This window comes from Panthera pardus, unplaced genomic scaffold (genome assembly GCF_024362965.1).
Source record: "Panthera pardus isolate Hobbes unplaced genomic scaffold, ASM2436296v1 HiC_scaffold_7, whole genome shotgun sequence".
NCBI lineage: Eukaryota > Metazoa > Chordata > Mammalia > Carnivora > Felidae > Panthera > Panthera pardus.
Genome location: NW_026527002.1, coordinates 44,748,667 through 44,770,285, shown reverse-complemented (window position 1 = coordinate 44,770,285; position 21,619 = coordinate 44,748,667). Strand labels below are relative to the sequence as shown.

Sequence of the window (21,619 nt, the reverse complement as noted above, 5' to 3'; positions counted from 1 at the left end):
GATCCATTCTCACAAATGACCTACTCTGTCAACTTTAAAACATTTATGGCACTCAGCTTCCAGACAGACACTCTTGGTTTTCTGCCTAACTTATTTTCAGTTTCCCACACTATTTTTGCCTCTTCTTTCCAAATACTTAACACCACAGTGCCCCAGAGTTTGGCCCTAGAACCTTTCCTTTTTTATATCTACACTGATTCTAGTCTTAACAAAATCTTCTGAAATTTATATACCCAGACCAAACTTCTAATCTGAACTCTAGAGAGGAAATAATTTTATGAAGTAAGGATTGCTAGACTATCTTACATCTACTAAGTGTAAAACAAACTTTCAACTAGATCCTTTCCAGAAATCAAAATTTATGCATTAAAGATGAAAGAAATACAAACAGCAAGAAAAAGGAGACCTACTTTGAAAGTTACAGTTGCCTTTGTGCAATAAAATCCTATAGACACAATAGGATCCTTCAAAGTCTGTGCTTTTTGCTGATGCATGGCTGATGTAGGATCATTCCCAAGGAAGTCTTCCTCATTATCATCATAACTCACAATTGCAGGCACAAATGACCAGGCCCAAGACACCCATCCCTGTGGCTGCTCATCCTCTTGCTGTGAATACAGCTCTTGGCCTTTGTACTGAGCAGGATACTGCATATCTATTCTTGTTTCATCTTCAACACCTAGCAAAATAAAGTCATTTTAAATAAATCAAGAGGATTTGACTAAAAGGGAAATTAGGAATATAAATTCTATAAAAATATTTCTTCCATATCCTTGTTTTGAAATATAAAGTATGAACAAATTATACACTGGCTATTATTATTTGAAGCCAGTAATTTAGCATTACTACTTTCAAGTTTCTATATGTTGTACTACGTTAATCCCCTTACAGAGTCCACAATTAATGTTATATGGGGAGTAGTTTATAACATAATTTTAAATGACCTGATAAATACAAAGAATAAATTCATTCTTTAGCATTCCATTAACAACTACCTTCCAAAAATAAGGTGCTAAGAAACTGAGTTTTCTCAGAAACGTAGTATCAGAAATATCTAAGAAAAGTTCTTTATTTTCTGATGCACCCAATAAAAAAAATGTCAAGCACTCCTAGGCAAATGCATCCCCCACCCCAGGGCACCTGAGCGGCTCAGTTGGTTGAGGGCCCAACTCTTGATTTCAGCTCAGGTCATGATCCCTGGGGCATGGGATCAAGCCCGTCATCAGGCTCTGCACTGAGCATAAAGTCTGCTTAGTCTTTCTCCTTCTCTCTCTCTCCCCCTTCCTCCTTCCCTCCCTTTTCTTTGCCCCCTCCCTCCCTCCTCTTTGCCCCCTCCCCCGCTCATGCTCTCTCAAAGAAAAAAAAAATTAATGCAAACTCCCCCCCAAAAAACAATTATCCCTAAGAGCAAAGTATTATAATTATTCTTTATTTTTTTTAAGTAGGCTTCATGCAGATCTTGAACTCATGACCCTGAGATCAAGACCTAAGCTGAGATCAATAGTTGGATGGTTAACCAACTCAGCCACCCAGGTGTCCCTATAATAGAATTATTCTTATGATATTAAAAAAAATGATAGTGTTGGTGATTATTAGTGGGTAACATAAATTATCTTTCTGATTCTACATATGAAAAAATTATAGCAAAGAACTTTCATGTAGTTAGAAATTGACAAAGAATTTAAATCCCAACCACTCCAGGGTTGCCTGGGTGGCTCAGTCAGTTAAGCGTCCGACTTTGGCTCAGGTCATGATCTCACAGTTAGTGAGTTTAAGGCCTGCATCGGGCTCTGTGCTGACAGATCAGAGCCTGGAGCCTGCTTTGGATTCTGTGTCTCCTGCTCTCTCTGCCCCTCCCCCACTCACATTCTGTCTCTCTCTCTCAAAAATAAACATTAAAAAAAATTTTTTTTTAATTCCAAACACTCCATTATGCCACTTTCATCAAGACAAACTCCATCCCAGTCCCTCACCGTTACCCTAACAATACAAAAAACACATATCATCATGCAATTTAGGGGGGAAAATCACTTTTTACAAAATTAATGGCATAATTCAAGCATATTTACTGTCCAGTGAGAGATCTATAAAACACACACTCCATTAAATACCATCTTCATATAGATCCACTGAATCTGAATTTCTAGTCAGTTTTCTAGCTAGAATAACTTCACAACTTTTTTAATCCTTATGACAGGAGACTCTTGGAACATATTATACTTACAGGTTATGAAACATGGCCATTTATCTTCATTCATCTGAGAAGGAAAAGACTTACTAAAGTAGTAACTAAAGAATCTAAAATCCAGTACCACAGCCATTTTACTTAAATTATAAAAGGTACAATCCAGAAAATATTTTGTATAATCTTGCTATTTAACCATAAATATTTTATCAGTTTCTATTGAGGAATAAAGCCTGTTATTAACTGCCCCTGGTAAGATCTCAAATTGGTCATCATCAATGAATATCATCTCAGTTATAAAACAAGTCAGGTCACCTCAACCTCGTTAGCAATGATAAGGTTGAGTCAACTCCCAACCTGTGTTGTCTAAACCATTAAAACAAAGGAAGTATCCACTGCTTGATCTTGTGAAACAAAAGAAACATCACTAACAGAGCTCTGAAAAATAGCCACTATAATTTATACTTAATATTAATTAAAAATTAAGAGGGATTTTGATTAAAGATGGTTCTGAAGTTTCAAATCTTTGCTGTTTTGCAAAAAGAATGAATTAGAGCCCTGAAATGAAAAAGGCATCTCCCTAATCTCTGGTTAGAATTTCCTAAAATACTCTCTTCCTTCAGAACAGTGCATCTTTTTCTTTTCATATTTATTTATTTTGAGAGAAAGAGGGAGAAAGTGAGTGGGGGAAGGGCAGAGGAAGAGAGAGAGGGAATCAGAAGCAGGCTCTGTGCTGTCAGTGTGGAGACCAATGCGGGGGGCTCAATCTAACGAACTATGAGATCATGACCTGAGCCCAAATCAATAGCCAGATGCATAACCGACTGCCCCCAGAACAGTGCATCTTAATCTGGGCCTTTTGATAGAATTTAGGAACTTCATGAATTTCAATGAAAAAAATATATTAAGTATTTAAAATATAGCATGTTTAATTATGAAAGTAACAAATCACAGTTGCGAGTTTAATTATTAATACAAGTAACAAATCACAACTGCATCGCCATCAATTGTAAACCCTACAAAAATCAGATATATCAAGTAACAGTTGTGAAGTTATCTCAAAATACCATTTACACACATTACTCCTTGGAAACTATGATAGTTATTAGACTTCCTTCTAACTGTCATTAATGTATTAACATAGAAGCACATGTTAAAAAAACAAAAAAGATAAAACATAGGAAATAGTATTTTTCAAAACTAAGTATCAGGCAGTTTAGCCAGTGAGTCCTGAGACATGGGAAACAAGAAAAATGAGGTGTATGTTTGTGCCACCATACCACCTCGACAGAGTTTCTAAACCAGGGATAACAAAGAGGAAATCCAAGAACTCGGTAGTCTCCTCGGATGAGAAGACAGAGTAGTGAGTCCAGGGAGACTTAAGGTGGCTCGAGTTTGCAGGGCAGAGTACCAAACAAGAAAGACCTGTTCAGAGAGAGTGAGTGAGCAAGCGAGCTCTTTATACCTGTAGAGGGTCCAACTCCAGTCTTCAGCTAAGTATTAATCAGTTCATGCAAGAACTACTGAGGCCACGAAAAGAACCACAAGAAAAAAGCAAAGAAAATAATCCTCAAGACTGAACGCAAAATTGGGAATAGTTTGTGTTCTCAGCAGGAAGAAAGAAAAAAACATCAAGAAATAACTCAAAAGGCAAATTGTGGCAGTAGTGGGACAAAACTGGCCCCAAGCTAATGGTGGTTCTGATCTCAACTAAAAAACATTTAAACCAAAAACAAAACAAAACAAAAAACATTTAAAGCAAGCCAAGTGAATTAAATTATTTCCAAGGAACTTCATTTTTTGCTAGCATACAAATATATCCAGCACCCAACAAGATAAAATTTACAATGTCTGGCATCCAATTAATAATTACCAGGCACATGGAGCACCTGGGTGGTTCAGTCGGTTAAATGTCCAACTCTTGATTTCCGCTCAGGTCATGACTTCACGGTTCACGAGTGAGTATGGAGATTGGGATTCTCTCCCGTTCTCTCTGCCCTTCCCCTGCTCATGCTCGTTTGCGCACGTGCTCTCTCTCTCTCTCAAATTAAATAAGTAAAAATTTTTTTTAAGTTTTTAATTTAAAAATTAACAGGCATGCAAAGATGTAAGAAAATACAACACAGATGAGGGGGGAAAGGTCAGTCATTAGAAAAAGACCTAGGTATGATACAGTTCATAGCATTAGTAAACACGGACATTAAAATGGCTATATAAATAAAAAGACATTTAAGAAAGTGTAAACAAGGAGAAATATGAAAGGTTTTAACAATCCAGAGATGAAAAATGCAGTATCTGAGATAAAATATAAGTTAGGTGTGATTAATAGCAGATTAGATACACAAGATTAGTGAACTAGAACAGAAATAGAAACTCTCAATAATGAATCAAAATAAAAGGTAAATGAACAAAAATGAACAGACCATCAGAGAGCTCTGCTGAACTTCAGGCAGCCTAATAGACGTGTAATTACTGTCTCCAAAGGAAAGAGGAGAACTGAAAAACATATTTCAAGAAATAATGGGGGCACCTGGGTGGCTCAGTCAGTTAAGCGTCAGACTTCAGCTCAGGTCATGATCTCACGGTTCGTGAGTTTGAGCTCCACATCGGGCTCTACACTGACAGCCGAGAGCCTGGAGCCTGCTTCGGATTCTGTGTCTCCCTCTCTGCCCCTCCCCTTCTTGCACTCTCTCCCTTTCTCTCAAAAATAAATAAACATTAAAAAAAAAAAAATTTTTTAAGAAATAATGCCCACAATTTTTCTAAGTATATATGAAAACTATAAACCCACAGACCTAAAAACCATAATGTAACATGTAGAAAGGATACCATGGCATATCGAAATCAAGATGCTTAAAACCTTCTGAGAAGAGGTTCATAGGCTTACCAGAGTATCAGAGGAATCCACAGCACCCACAATAAAATAATCCCTGCTTTACACAGAAGAGAAAACTAATTTCTACTACTCTGCAAGCAAATACTAAAGTTGCTTTCTCCCTTTATTAACACAGAAGAAAAATCTAGTCACCTCTTGATGACAGAACAGTTAAAAAAGGAAAATATGAAATTTACATTTAATCAAAATTTAAAACTCTCTGTTCAAGGCACACCTGGTGGCTCAGTTGCCTTTGGCTCAGGTTATGATCTGAGTTTCAAGACCTGCATCGGGCTCTGGGTTGACAGTGAAAAAACCTGCTTCGGATTCTCTGTGACCCCCCCCCCAGCCCCTCCTCCACTCTTGCTCTGTCAAAAATAAATTATCATCAAAAAAAAATTCTTAAAACGAAAAAATACTCTGCTCAAGAGACACCTATTTAAAATTTTGTTTTAATGTTTATTTTTGAGACAGAGAGAGACAGAGCATGAACGGGGGAGGGTCAGAAAGAGAGGGAGACACAGAATCGGAAGCAGGCTCCAGGCTCTGAGCTGTCAGCACAGAGCCCAACAGGCTCCAAGGTGGGGCTCAAGTCACAGACCATGAGATCATGACCTGAGCCAAAGTCAGAAGCTCAACCGACTGAGCCACCCAGGTGCCCCAAGAGACACCTATTAAAAATTAATTAGCCAAGTCACAGGCTGGCAAAAAATATTCCCAAAATATGTATGTGACAAAGGATTTGAATTCAGAATATATAAAATAAATCACAAATCAGTAACAAAACCCAAACAAGAGTTAACAATAAGCCAATATCTAACATACTCTTCAAAAAGGTAAATATATTAATAGTCAATAACTACTTGAAAAACTTCAAAATAATTGCTCATCAATGAAATGCAAATTAAAACCACATTGAGATATCACAACCACATCCATCACATTGGCAACAAGTAAAAAATGACTGGTAACACCAAATGCTGGTAAAGATATGGAACAATTGGAAATCTTATACAATGCTGATGGGAATGCAAAATGGCACACATTTCAGAAAAAAAAAAAAAAAACCTGATTACTTTCTTAAAAAAAAAAAAAAAAAAAAGAAAGAAAGAAAGAAACAAACCTAAACATATACTTCCACTGTTAGATATCTACACAAAACAAAGAATAGCACATGTCTACAAGAAACTTGTAGAAGAATGTCCAGGACAGCTTTACTTATAATAACCAAAACTGGAAATAGCCCAAATATCCATCAACAGGAAAATGGCTAAAATACACTATGGTATATCCATAGAATGTATATAGCAATAAAAAGGAAAGAACTACTGATATATGCAACAACATAGATGAATCCCCAAAATATTCTACCTTCAAGACAGTGAAAAATATATGAAACCATAATGATGGACACATGCCATTACACATTTGCAAAAATCCATAGAATGTAAAATACAAAGAGTGAACCATGTGTCACCCTGGAGGGGATGTTGATAATGCGGGAGGCTATGCATGTTAGAGTGCAGAGAGTATATGGGAAATCTCTACCTACCCTTCGATTTTGCTGTGAACCTAAAACTTCTCAAAAAAATAAAGTCTTAAGTAAAAAAATAAATAAATAAAAAGTAAAAAAGGATATTATGCTTAATGAAAGAAATCCTTTCACAAGAGTTTATACTGTATTTGATTTATATGAAATTCTAGAATTAGCAAAAAAATTTTTTTAAATTCAGAACAGTGTTTGCCTGAGTGGAAGTGGGGGGGTGTGCAAATGATTATAAAGGAGCAAAAGAAAACTTTTTAGAGATATTGATAATCTTTACCTTAATGATATTATATATCACACAGGTGTACACATTTCACAAAACTTGAATAATATACTTAAGATTTATACATTTTGCATGCCTGGGTGGCTCAGTTGGTTAAGTGTCCAACTTCAGCTCAGGTCATGATCACAGAGTTAGTGAGTTCAAGCACAGAGCCAGCTTCAGATTCTCTGTCCCCCTCCCATCACACCCCACCCCCACTCACATGTGCTCGCGCTCTCTCTCTCTCTCTCCCCCAAAACAAGCATTAAAAATAAAGATTTATGCATTTCACTTTGCAAATTACACCTTCAAAAAAATTAAAAGAACCATTAAGAAATATAAATGCTAGTTAACAATACAATGCTGAAGTCTAGGGGTGAAGTATACTGATGTCTAAGTTACTTTGAAAGGCATCAAAAACACTGGTTGAACTGATGAAGAGAAAGGTTAGATGAACAGCTATGTGATAAAGCAAATTTAGCAAACTATTAAGTGTAGAATCTCAAGAATGAGTATATATATGGGTGTCCACTGTATAATCCTCTTTCAACTTTTCTATATATTCGAAATTTGTCATAATAGCATGTTGGAAAAAAACTGAGGACCCTCTAGATGCTAGGTTTTGTTCTAGATATAAGATGCTGTTCCTGTTTCAGGAGTTCATTGTCTAACAGGAATTCACTCTCCAGTGTAAAATAAACGTATAATTTATACCTACATATACTCATGTTATTCCCTAAGCTTTTAAGTTATTCCCTAAGCTTTTAAGCAGATATTTTTAATAAGTTATAATTTAAATACTATGAAATTTGGCCTTTAGAAATGTACAATTCAGTGGTTTTTTAGTAAAATCACAAAGTTGGGCAACCATCATCACGATCTAATTTTAGAACATTTTCATCACTCCAAAAAGAATACCTCTACCCATTAGCAGTCACTCCCCATTCCCTCCTCCTCCAAACCCTGATTACTAATCTACTTTCTGCTTTTACAGATTTGGCTATTATGGATGTTTCATATAAATAGAATCATACAATGTGTTCCTTTCTGACTGGTTGCTTTCACTTGTATTTTCAAAATTCATCATGTTGCAGCATGTATCAGTTTTTCATTCTTTTGTATAACTGAGTAATAGTCTAGTGTATGGATATATCACAATCGTTTATCCATTCATCAGCTGATGGACATGAAGGATGTTTCACTTTCTGGTTATCATGAATAATGCTGCCATTAAAATTCACATATGAGTTTTTATGTGGAAATTTGTTATCAATTCTTTTGCATATAAACAAAACCTACGAGTGGCATCAATGGATCATGTGGCAACTCTATGTTCAAGTTTTTAAGGAACTAGATTGTTTTCCAAAGCAGCTATTCCATTTTACATTCCCATAATCAACATAAAACTTCCCTACAATCTTGCCAACACTGGTTATTATTATTGTCTTTTGATTAACGTCATGTTATTGACCTTGAAGTGTTATCTCACTGTGATTTTGACTTGCATTCCCCATCATGACTAATGAGGGTGAGCATCTTTGCACGTGCCTGTTGGCCATTTGCAAACCTTTTGTGCATAAATGTTTATTCAGGTATTTTCCTCACTTTTTAATTGGGTTACCTGTTCCTAAGTTTTCGATTATCTTTTTCTAAAGGCCCAAACTATGGCAATTAATCATATTCTCCAAATCTTTCCTGAGCCTCAAGCCCAATGCCAAGTCAATCATTCTTTTCAACATCTGTTTTCTTCAGATCATTCATACTTCTATTGAATTAAACATCCTATCATTCTCCCACACCATACTAAACTAACTATTCGTATGTCTGTCTGCTCCACTGTACCTTAAGATTTTAAGGGAAGAGAACGCACTTTTTATCTGTGTTTTCCCAGATGACCAATATTCAGTACACTCAGTAGGCTTCAGTAAAAGTACAATGAACTAAATAACTGAAGTTAACCCACTAGTATCCTTCAATGAAATATATACTCCATTAATAAGGTTCCAATTAATTAGCTAGGAACCTTCCAATGAATCAATTAAGTATAACTGTAGTTGTTAAACAGAATTACATATTATAATTAAGTATATCTAATTCTGTTATAACTCTTGGTAAGCCTTTGCAAAAAATTACCAATACCCTAATTTACTAGAAAATATCAACGCATTGCGCTCCCTTAACTTTTTGTATAACATACATTCTGAACATTTATACCTATTAGAAATATTAAACTTACTTGTTAGCATTTAAAAAAGAAAATCACAGTAATATGCAGTATGTAAAAAAAAAAAAAAAAAAAAATCAAAGTAGTGTCAAACAACCAAAATAAAATCATTCCATCATGTTAGAACACTGCACAACTCAGTATGTTTTATTTTTTTAAGTTTCATAATGGTGAAAACACTATGCGAACGATAGTTCAAAAAAAAGCTTGTTAGATTTACCTGTAATGTTTCCTAACATATCTTTACTGTGACAGGTAGGATCTTCTGTTTCTCCATCTTTAAAATTGCCTATTTCCCCGTAGTAAAGAGCAATCCCAAGTTGCATTATACGGATAAACATAGGCAGTTGTTGATCTGTGATGGAAAGTTTCAAACTCTCTACTAAAGTATGAATCTATATTTGAAAAAACAAACACATCAACAAAAAAGCATGTTCAAAGGAAGTAATTAATACACATAAATGTTAAAAGTTCTAAAATAGAATACCATAAGAAAAAAGTAATGTCCCAAACATTTCCAACATGTAAGCTAAAACAGTTGACTCTAAAATCTTAGAAATTAAAACAAATTTTGCTGTAATGACCACTAAAATTTAGGTAGAAACTGTATTAAGCCAAACTATATAAATACAAATAGAAATGGTAATGAAAAGATGTGGTCACTCTAGACTTTCAAATAATTTTTCCAGAAATAAAGTTAAGGAACCAAAATATCAACTCTACAATATGAAGAATACAAAATCACAGAGATTTCTGTCACATCAACAGGAAAAGTTTCGTGATGTCACTTTAGTAAAACCTTAATCACCCTTTCCAGTTCTATTAACCAAAAGAATACATACACATCCTAAAAACTTCTGTTAAGGGGGAATATTACTAACATTACAGTATGGAAGTATCAACATAATAAAATTTTGCCAATGGAAAACTAAGTGTCATACATGCTCAGAAGAGTTTTTCCAGACAAATTTTAAGAGATTTAAATAGGACATAAAATGTATAACATGAATTATAAGAAATAGACAAGATTAATTACTAACAAATAGAATATAGAGCAATCAAAGTTATTCTTATAGAAAGACATTAATGGAATATAAACATAGCCTCGGTGTAATGGTTCCCTGTTTTATAAACATGGAATAAAACCAATTAAGCCATAAAGTCTGTTGGAAGGTTAATTTTGACTAACTGATATTTGAGGGTCTATAAAACATGAAAAAGTATTAGTAATCATATTTTGGGGGTTAAAGGCACAAAAAATTGTATTTGAAAAGGAAGAAAGTTGTAAAATACTATTTTTAAATATGAGTACAGGTTTCTTAAAATGGACTTAAAAATCATACACCAAACAGACCAAGAAGAGGTAAGAAAAGGCTTAGGAGCAGGAGGGTAGAGTATGCACTGCAGGCCTGCCAAGCTTGAAATTTCTCTAACACATCCTTCTAAACTATTGTATGGCACCAATAGCACCAGAGATAAGCCATCTTAGCAGAATCAGTAACAAAGAATCCTTTATATTCATATTTATATATAATATATATATGAAATTACACAGACCTAATATACCTTTAAAATATATAAGATGTTGCATATGCTTTAGTGAATGTTTTATATATACAGTATTTTATATATTTTATATACAATAGATCTAAATATCTTTTAAATCAGTAAGACTAATCACTAATAGAAAAATGGCCAGGGGTGCCTGGTTGGCTCAGGCAGTCAAGCGGCCAACTTCGGCTCAGGTCATGATCTCGCAGTCCTTGAGTTCGAGCCCCGCGTCAGGCTCTGTGCTGACAGCTCCGAGCCTGGAGCCTGCTTCAGATTCTGTGTCTTCCTCTCTCTCTGACCCTCCCCTGTTCATGCTCTGTCTCTCTCTGTCTCAAAAATAAACAAACGTCTAAAAAAAAAAAAAAAGGAAAGAAAAATGGCCAGAGCACCTGAATGGATTTTTCAAAGAACAAATGGCCAGTGGACAGATTTTTAAAAATCTAACTCCAGTGACAAACGTTAATTAAAATCTATTTTCTTCGGGCACCTAGGTGGCTCAGTCAGTTAAGCGGCCAACTTCGGCTCAGGTCGTGATCTCCTGGTTCGTGAGTTCAAGCCCCACATTGGGCTCTGTGCTGACAGCTCAGAGCCTGGAGCCTGCTTCAGATTCTGTGTCTCCCTCTCTCTCTGCTCCTGCCCTGCTGACACTCTGTCTCTGTCTCTCAAAAAGTGAATAAACGTTAAAAAATATTTTTTTTAAAAATTTTATTTTGTTTAACAAGTTGTCCTGTTTTTAACATGATCATATTTAAGGACAGGCACCCTCCTTAATGTTCACGAACATATACACTAGTTAAATTTATCTGCAAATAGTTTTGTAATACAGAACACAGGTCTTAAAAAAAATTTAAGCTAGGAGCGCTGGGGTGGCTCAGTCAGTTAAGAGACCGACTCTTGGTTTCAGGTCAGGTCATGAGCTCAGTTTCCTGCATTCAAGCCCAGCATTGGGTTCTGTGCTGACAGCATGGAGCCTGCTAGCGATTCTGTCTCCCTCTATCTACCCCTCTCCCACTTGTGCTCCTTCTCTCTCACAATAAACTTAAAAAAATTTTTAAGCTCATTAAGAAGATATTTGCAACTAACCAAAATATTTCCTAAAGAATTAATCAGAAATGTGTCAAAGATTTACATCAGGCTTTCATTGTTCTAAAAAATTTTTTTCAAAAGCAAATTTTCAAAAACGGGAAATGTTAAATAAATTACATACCTATATAATCCATATCTCATATGACACAAACTCTAGGACATATTTGTCACAACAAAAATTATAAAAGGCCTACCCAAAATATAAATAAATTCAAAACCACTTAAACATACATGAGAGCCTGAAATGAATAATTAGGGTATCTGGAATATTCTGGGAAATACTTGCTCTTTGAGATGATCAATGAGGTTAACCATGTGCATTTAGTACATACGTCCTAGGAAAAGGAATTCCAAGAATGATAGGTCTAACTCAAAATGACAAATTCTTACATCACAATGGTATTCATAAAAAATTCAATCTTATTTCAGTTGAGCATAATGGTATCTCATATTTGGTGATTTCCAGAGTCAAAAACCACATGTCAATAAACTTATTTATATTAAGGTGCTTTTTACAATGACATGTCATGGCTAGTCAATTTTGAGAACATAAACTTTATATGCCAACACCAAGTTTTCCCCAAGTTAACTTATTTTTACTTTCCTCTAATTTAGCCACATTCTAGAATGAATAATTACATTTGTACTATTATCAATAAATTTATTTTAAACAGTAAGGCATCCATGTATCCATCACTTGCTTTCAAACCTTGAATTTACCCGTAACATTCCCCAACATTACTAACAGATTCAAGACAAAAGAAGGAAAGTAAGCCCATTAACCTGAGACACAGGCATCAATATCATTAAATCAATACTCTTCTATGCTTATCGTTGGCAAAATGCTAATTCAAAACTAGAAAGAAAAAGTAACAGAATTTCAATAAATTAATGTGCACTCTATATAATGGGGAAAAAAGTAAAACACTGATCACTAAAACACTACCAAAGAAAAACAGGTGGATTTTGTGAATAAATATAGTAAATTTACATAAAATAGAAAGTTATATGTTTTTAAAAATATAAAACAATAATTTCTACAGTCATACACAACCAGGAACAGTAGTCAATACCTGTGTTCAGACTCAGGGCCAGCTTTTCCATTACAGCACTTTAGTATTCAAAGGCATGTAACTCAACAATGAAAATTCATTCAACAGTAGCAGTTACTAACGAGATCACAAATGGAATTCTTTTTCAAAAACTGATATACAGAGACTTAGAAAACTGTTATATAATTAAAGAACACAAGATTTACACTTAGAGACTTAACTATACACATTGAAAATATATTCTGATATCTTAGAGAACAAATTTTCACATTTATCAAAAGACATAACCTGAAAAATTCCTATATGGTAAGATTTTAATAACATTTGAAACCATACATGAAAAGCTAAAATTCCCTGAATCAATAAGCTAAGATATTAAGTTAGCATTAAGCCTTTTAAAGTTATCTAGGAAAGATGGGTAACAACTACAGTTATGAGATAACGTTAATTAAATTATAAGTATTGAAAAATACAATGATATTCATCCACTAAAATTACACTTTTCATAGGATCCCCTCTATCTACTTAAAAGAGAAAAACACTAATAAACAGTTGGACAAACTACAAAGGAAACTATAGTCACAGAGGGGGGGAAAGTAACCCAAATCCCTCTACTAGAACACATAATGCAGAAAGTTATAATGTATAATAAACAATATAACATAAAAACTATAAATAGAAATAAAACTCTCACAAAAACTGGTATATACCTTTGAGATTAATAATTAGCACACACAGGAACCAATGAATTAGCACACCAAGAACCAAAAGGAAGACATGCAATTCAACTACTAGAAAAAGAAACACCTACTTTAATAACAGATGGCATCTTGGAATTTAGGTTATCATATGTGAAATGCAGACGAGTTCTGAAGGAACATTTGTACAATAAAGGATCCTGGTAAAATTCAATTTTACCACTAGCATTTCGTTTATCCAGACAAACCGTACAGTCAGAAAAATTGATAACCTTTCTCAGCACCAGATCAGTTGCTAAAAGAAAAGGAAAACATTTTAATTAAAAAGGAAAGGGGAAAAAAGGCAACTATTTATTGGTACAAATGGTAATAAAAATAATAGCAGAAATAAGATTAACACAGCATTTAATACATAATGCCAGAACCTATGCAAAGAATTTCTCGTTTATTATTTAAATCCTCCAACAACCTTATGAAATAGGCACAACAGTACCCATTCTAAGTATGAAGAATCAAATAAAATACAAAGAAATGAAGTAGCTTGTCCCCATTTTGCTTGGTGTCTAACTGTAAGTTTAAGAGAAAATTTATGAAAAATTTTGCTACATTTCACTATCTGCAATGAGATACCAAATAACTTAGATAAAATTCTTGAGAAACCAAATTTAAAAAAACATTCTGAGCAATTGTATTTCGTTTACTATCTCACACCAAAAAAACTTAACAGCTTCTCTAAACCTGCACCCTCAGGTATGGTAGCCACCAGTGATATGTGATTTAAATTTATATATATATTAAAATTATCTAAAATTAACATTTCAGGTCCTCAGTTACACTAGCCACATTTTAAGTGCTCAATAGTCACATGTGGCTAGTAACTACAATACTAGACTGTAAAAATATAAAACATTTCCAACATCACAGAAAATTCTAGTGGACACCACTGCTCTAAATAACTCATGAAGAAATTACCAAATTACAAACAGTATACAGTTTGTTTTCAAGAGAATAAAAATGAAACAACTGCTGATAAAGTATCAAGCTAGAAAATGAAACCTTTAGCAAATGAGTAGGTTTATTCCTAATAAGCAATGCCTCGGTAAATGTTAGGCCCAAATCTATTTGGTCAGTGATTTTAAGCTAGCAGCTGTGCACATGCTATGGTCATGGGAATCTTCAAAAACAGTAAAATATGCTTGAGTCCATTCTTTAATAAAACTACTTCTGAGTATATTCTAGTGGTGACCTCTAATTCACCTTTTAAATTTTTTTTGGATTTAAGTTTTTAAGAAGTAAAAACTAAAGAATACGCACATGTGTGGAAATAGTCAAGTTTTATCAGCAAATGAATTTTAAATGTTAGTTGAAAAAATACCCAAACCTTACATATTATTTCAATTTACATGGAATATAAATAAATGATTTAGTTGCTGATATTACATCCATGTACACAAATTAAAGAAATTTTGACAGAACTAGAAATGAAAGAAACCCGCTAGATATTTCCTTCCCTCTCTTCATGATAATGATTTATGGAGTATTTGCTATTAGATAATACACTAAGTCTTTTACATCTGCTACCTTTTAATACTTATATGCCTCTGTTTAAAAGATGTGAAAACTGAGGCACAGTAAGGGGAAACAGTCTAATGTTAGTTTATAAAGAACAGAGCTGTCATTCAAACTCTGGCAACCTTAAGAGTGCACGTGTTTATCTATTACGCTAAAAGAACACAAAGTGGTCGTATTTCAAGGGTATTCTAGAAAATTATTATTCACTGACAAAGGATATTATTAAGTTTGAAATCAATATTTTTCTTAAACACTAACAGCAACTACCTTTTTTAAACTTTACAAAATGAATTCTAGTTCTGGTACTTTAGATAATGTGCTGCAATTTAATCTGTAAAATGGGCATAATAATTATGTCTGTGTAACTCTGGAGCACTCTAGAAAATGATTTGGCAATATTTTGAAAATGTGAAATTCGCAATCCTTCCATCTAACAAACCCACTCATCGGTGTATGTCCTTAAGAAATGCTTATACATGTGCATGAAAAGGTATGTACAAAGATTGCTAACAGGACTGTTTGCAACAGTAAAAATCTGGAAATATCCCAAATACCCATCATCAGGAGAACAGACAATTAAACTTTGGCATGACTAAGTAGAAGATTATTCACGAGTAAAAATAAGTGCTCTGTAATTACATGCAACAATATGGAAAAATATGCAAAGCGTAACACTGAAAACAGGAAGTCTTTGAGGTTTTATTCAAACCTCAAACTCCCAACACAGAGCACACTGTTTTTACATAGTTCAAAAATACATGTAATGTATTATTTATGTATACATCCACATCTGATACTTTTTTATTGAGGTAAAATTCACACAACACAAAATTAACGATTTCCAGTGACAACAAAGTAGCCTTTAGTACATTGACAATATTACAAATCCATCACCACAATCACTTTTAAAACTTTTTCATGTCAGAAAAGGAATTCTGTACCCTAGAGCTATAATTCCTCCAAACCCCTCCTTGACCTCCCACTCCCCAATCCTGAAGCAGTCACTAAACTACTTTCTGTCTACACAGAATTGCCTATTCTGTGCAGTTCATATAAGTGGAATCATACAATATCCACCTTCTGTCTACTTCTTTCACTTAGAACATTTTCAAGGTTCATCCATGTAGTACCATACACCAGTACTTCATTCCTTTTTATAGCACAAGTCTTCGTAAGCAATTAAATGATAAAATTTAATATAGCAGTTAACTCTAGGAGGAAGGAAGGGGATGGGATAGAGAAAAATAGATTGGTGGGAGTAAACTACTGTAAATGTTCTAAATATTCAGAGGTAGTTGCTCATTATAATGTTTATAACAAATATGTTACCTAAATCCCTTTGTAAATATCAACTGTTGCATTAAAAATTAATAAAAGGGGAAATAATAGTACATATCTCAGAGGGTTAAAGGGTTAAAACAAGATAATGTAAAAAGCATAGCACCAGGCCCAGCAGTTAATAAGCACTCACTAAGTGAAAGACACTATTTTTGCTGTTTTTATCACCACCATCATCATGAACTTTCAGGTGGTAGGATACTTGATTTTCTTAAATCATCACGTTGGTAGTAATAATTCATTTTACAAATGATTCACCCAAGGTTATACACAAAGTTAGTGGCTGAACGAAGATTCAAATGAAGATGCCCTAACTTCCAATCCAAGACTCTCTATAAATCACTGTTATTTCCCAAAGTAATATTGGCATTACTTGTATATTAAAACTATAGGTGAAATTTCTACCCATAAAATGTCAACACATTCAATCAATCCTGCTTTATCCACTTCTGCTTGTTTTCTATTTTCCATAGTTTTTTCCTTGTGGCCTTTGTATGGAATATTTTTTCAACAGAAGATGAGAGGGAGGCATTAACAATGTCTCAGAAACAGTGCTTGGGACTTTGCATATACACTGATTTATGCCTCACAACATTATTCTTCATTTTCAAATGTAAAGATCGAGGGGCACCTAGCTGGCTCAGTCGATAGAGCATACAGCTCTTAATCTGAGGGTCTTAAGATCGAGCCCCACATTGAGTGTGGAGCCTACATAGGAAAAAAAAAAAAAAAAAAAAAAAAGTCAAGACTGAAGCTTGGAGAACACACAAACATGAGACTATATCCAATTCTGCTGGTTCCTAGTTGTATGCCTAAACTAAGCAAGTTAAGTAACCTTGAGACCAAAATTTCATTTTGCTTTCCTTACAGTAGGACTTAAGATGAGTAAGTGAATATATAAGCAAAGGAATAAGGATATCATGTTACAGAGTGAGAATTTGAGAAGATAAATGTAAATACTAACAGCTCATTTTCTCAGCACTATGTACAAGATACGCATACAGGTGCTTTCAGTGCTCTAATGTATTTAATACAGTAACTCTAAGCAAGCTCTTAGTTACCCCCATTTTACAAAAGGGGAAACTAAGAAATGGTAAAGTAACTCACCCAAGGTCATAGATCTCTACTAAGTAGGACAGCCAGGATCCAAACCCATGTAGTCTAACTTCAGTGCCAGCACTGTTACCAAATACATACCCTGGCAAGTCATAGATAAAAGGTGCTCACAATACTCTCCTCACTACCTTTTCAAAAAAAAAATGTATACTTCTTACCCTATCAGAACATGTATCAACAAATATTAGGATTTATTACTATTTCTTCTGACAAAACTAAGATGATCCATAAGTCCCAAATATGCTCTGGAATATACGAACCTAAAACATGTATCAGTCAGATATATAGTTTTGCCATTACCAAGCAATGCAAAATCAAAGTGTTCCTTTTCCTCCTTCAAATCCATTAAAAATATTAACTGTTTTTATTATTACAACCCATAGCATTGTAAAATATAATACACTTGAAATATGCATGCAGTAAGAAAGAGTAAAACTTAAAAATATTAAAAATTGAGTTCCGGATTTGTTAATCTGAGGGTCTATTAACCTCCTGTAATTGTATGCTAAATTATTTTTTATATGTTCATTTTCTAGGCTGAAGGCAAAAAGCTCTCATTAGATTTATCAAAGAGCCAGTTGGCCCAAAACTGGTTTAGAAACCAAAACAACTATTTCAATAATGGAAAAATCTAAACTCTTTTTAGTATTTACTCACCAGAAATATCCATGAATGCACGATCCCATAATTCACCTACTGTATAGCATTCTGCAGAAGTGATATTGACTGAAAGAACAATATCATCTTCAACATATTTTAGTATGAGATTATTTATAACAATATTTACATTATTTACAACTCGTCTAATCAGACTCTGCACATAACCTACAAAATAGGAAAAAAAAAAGGATTCAATTAGCCATAAGTCTATCAATAAATAATTATTCTAAAAATGTTACTGAACTTACTAATGTATATGATAGGTGGATATCATTCGGCATATTACACAAAGAGGAAACAAACAGTCAGTCAGATAGGTAGACAGGCTTGCACAACTGACACAGCTATTATGTAGCAGATCCACCACCAAAAAAACATTACCAAGAAGTTCTATACGATGAAGTGTTCATATACTAAGAGAAATCACAGAGACTACACCTTTTTAATAACATAATACTATATCCCATTCAGTGATAATCCTATATTCAGTAGTTTGTCTGGCTTCTGCCTATTTAAAAACATTTTCCCAACTGAAAAAAATTACTACATGCTGATTATTCAATGTATTGAAGAAGAATTGCTTCTTTAAGACTGTTTTTGAGCCAGCTGCCATCTTTTCTTCCTACTTCTAATAGCCATAAATATATTCAAAAGTTAGTCTGGCAGGAGGAAAGATAGGAGAAATATGACCATCATAATGGCTTCAAGTATTTCCACTTACTAATATAAAATAATGAACTAGTGGAAAGGAGAGAATATAAATGAGGAAGAAAATGTAGACAGAATTTAAAGAGGTGAAAAAACACAGTGAATAAGAAAAAAGAAAAGTATTGAAGGAATGAATAGAGAAAACCATAATGAGAACACAAGGAAATAAGAATGAGAAACAAATAAAAAAAAAATCAAAACAGAACCAGTGAACATTCTTTTTTATCCCTAGCAGCCTAAAATCTCCAAACTTTTAATTTCATGCTTCTGTGGGATACTCCATAATCTCGTAAGTTTCTCACGCAATAAATTTGAATATAGACCCATTAGTGAGGAATTTAATTGAAAATATAAATAAAACTAAACATAAACAGCATTTTTAAAAACACAGGAAGAAATGATTTCACTTGATTTCCCACTATAAAACCTATTTAAAAGCTACTTAAAATGTCAGCTATTTCATGAACTATCTGCTTGTATTCAGAACTTAACTGGACAAAACAGAATCAACTTCTGTCAGCAGCTGATATTATTAACATCTATAATAACTGCTGAGAGAAAGCCTATTTAAATCTATTCAACCATAACATATTTGCAAAAACCCACTCCTTCATTCATTCCCAAAGGATACAAATAGGAAAGAAATGTAAAACAACTAAGATCAAGTTTTCCTCATAAATGGAAACTATTAGCAGCTTTTAGAGTGTCAATATGCTACAATATGACAATATGCTACAAAATTAATATACACAGTATCAATAAATTGTAAGGTATAAATATTTTTATAAGAGCAAATGCTAAAATAATGCTTAACAAATTAAGCTTCTAAAAGAAATTTTAAATATCAAAAGTTTCAATCTTGTAATGTATATTCCCGCATGCTATTACTACTCAACACAGATGTTAAAAATAAAAATAAAAATGAACATCCTGTTTCTAAGAAGTCAAGAACATGACTAATATTGGTTTTCCTATTTCTGAAAAACGTGTCATCAATAAGGAATTTATAAAAACCTCTTAAGAGTTCAGGAGTTTTTACTACCTTCAAAAGAAAAACTCTCAAGGATAGAACTGGAGAAAATAGATAATGCAAGAGAATAGAAACATAATACTGTAAATGTATTTGAACAGACAGAATACTAATGATAGATTTTCATCTATTTTTTAACATCTTCCCTCAGTTTCTCATTATAAAACTAGCATACATGTTGAGATGGATAAGCCAATTCACCAAAGATAAACAATAAAATATCTAAAAAGAACTACTCCCAGAGACTATGTTTCCTTATTAAAAATATAATACCAAAGTAACAGTAACTAATGGAAAAAATGATACACTATTTCCCTAATCCCACATATAACTTAGCTTTAAGTGAGCTATAGAAGAGTGTCAAATAGCAGATCTACTAGCTCTCATCACTAAATATTTAGGAACTCCCTCAGAGTATATCTGTTCAGATGACGTAACAATAATCCAGGTCTTTTCCACAAGCATCTAAAAATGTAAGGTCACTCTGGGAATACAACCTACAGATGTCATACTGGATGCCTCTAAAACAACACCCTGTTAGTAATCAACCTTTCCAGAAATTCCTACCATTATCCAACTCTCTCCCACCCACAAATCCCATTCCTCCAGACACATACATCTATGCCCACAGGACCAAATAAAACACTATGAACTTTCACTGACTTCGCTCATGCTCTTCTCTGGTTTAGAATATTCTTTGTCCATTCTCCCTGTTCATTATAGGCCCAGTATAAATGTCCTCTCCCCTACATCCTCTTCTCCAATGTCCTCCAAAACCTACACAATATTAAGACCATCTCTACCACTTTCCTTAGGCTTAAGTTATTACTGCCATTTGTGTATGATTAGATATAATTATTTTCTCTGTTAAACTATGAAATCCTAGAGAACAAAGACTAGATTTTATTTATTTATCTATCTATCTATCTATCTAATACTACTAAATTACATGACATGTAACAATGTTGGTTACAAAGACAACAGCTACAATCTATCCTGTTTTCACTGGAAAGTCAAGTTGCTGAAACTCAGAAATTGCATGGTTGATGACTTGGTTACCATACCTAAAAACATTTTTGTGTACAATTTGAGGGTTGTGAAGCATCATGTAGGCAACTTATGTTCAAATTAGTACAGGTAAAGTTCTTTTTAACATTCTTGACTTTTTCTTTAATTTTAAAGAGAGCACAAGAGAGGCAGAGGGGGAAAGAGAGAATCTTAAGCAGGCTCCACACTCAGCATGGAGTCTGATGAGGGGGGCTATGATCCTGGGATCATGACCTGAGCCAAAATCAAGCGTGATGTTCAACCAACTACCCCATTTATGCACCCCAGTACTTCCCATTTTTGACAGGTAGATACTGACTTGTATTATTTTCCTATTCAAGAGCCACCCATCCTTCAAGGTTGTACAACAAATGACTACTGGTAACACCAAACTGTTCTCAAAAAGTATCTCTAGATCTACGTAAATGTTCAAACTTCAAAATTATAACCACAGCCATAACTTTGCCCTAGAAAATTCTGAGACCAGAAATTCAGCTCTACCATGAAAGAACCTTAACATGGTTCCCAGGCAGGATAAGGCTGCCAGAAAAGAGTCTTCAAATAACCATATGAGTCAAACTTTAAATAAAATGATTTACCATTATCCAGCTGGATTCTCAAATTATCCCTTTTTTTTCCCCCTTTGGTAAGATTAACTTTAACTGCTCT

General features: G+C 33.9%; 1 protein-coding gene across 9 annotated transcripts in view; it reads right to left on the bottom strand.

Moving 5' to 3' along the window:
• VPS13B (vacuolar protein sorting 13 homolog B) overlaps nt 1–21,619 on the bottom strand; it is an 801,572-nt gene that overhangs the window by 705,696 nt on the left and 74,257 nt on the right. For all 9 annotated transcript variants that reach the window (XR_002085466.2, XM_019468015.2, XM_019468016.2 and 6 more), the window contains 4 exons: nt 18,163–18,330; nt 13,593–13,774; nt 9,313–9,487; nt 411–679 (listed from right to left, as the gene is read on the bottom strand). Coding sequence is in view for 8 of the 9 variants with exons in the window: in XM_019468015.2 (XP_019323560.2) it covers nt 411–679; nt 9,313–9,487; nt 13,593–13,774; nt 18,163–18,330 (794 nt within the window). In the remaining variant the exon portion in view is untranslated. The remainder of the gene's footprint in view (nt 1–410; nt 680–9,312; nt 9,488–13,592; nt 13,775–18,162; nt 18,331–21,619) is intronic.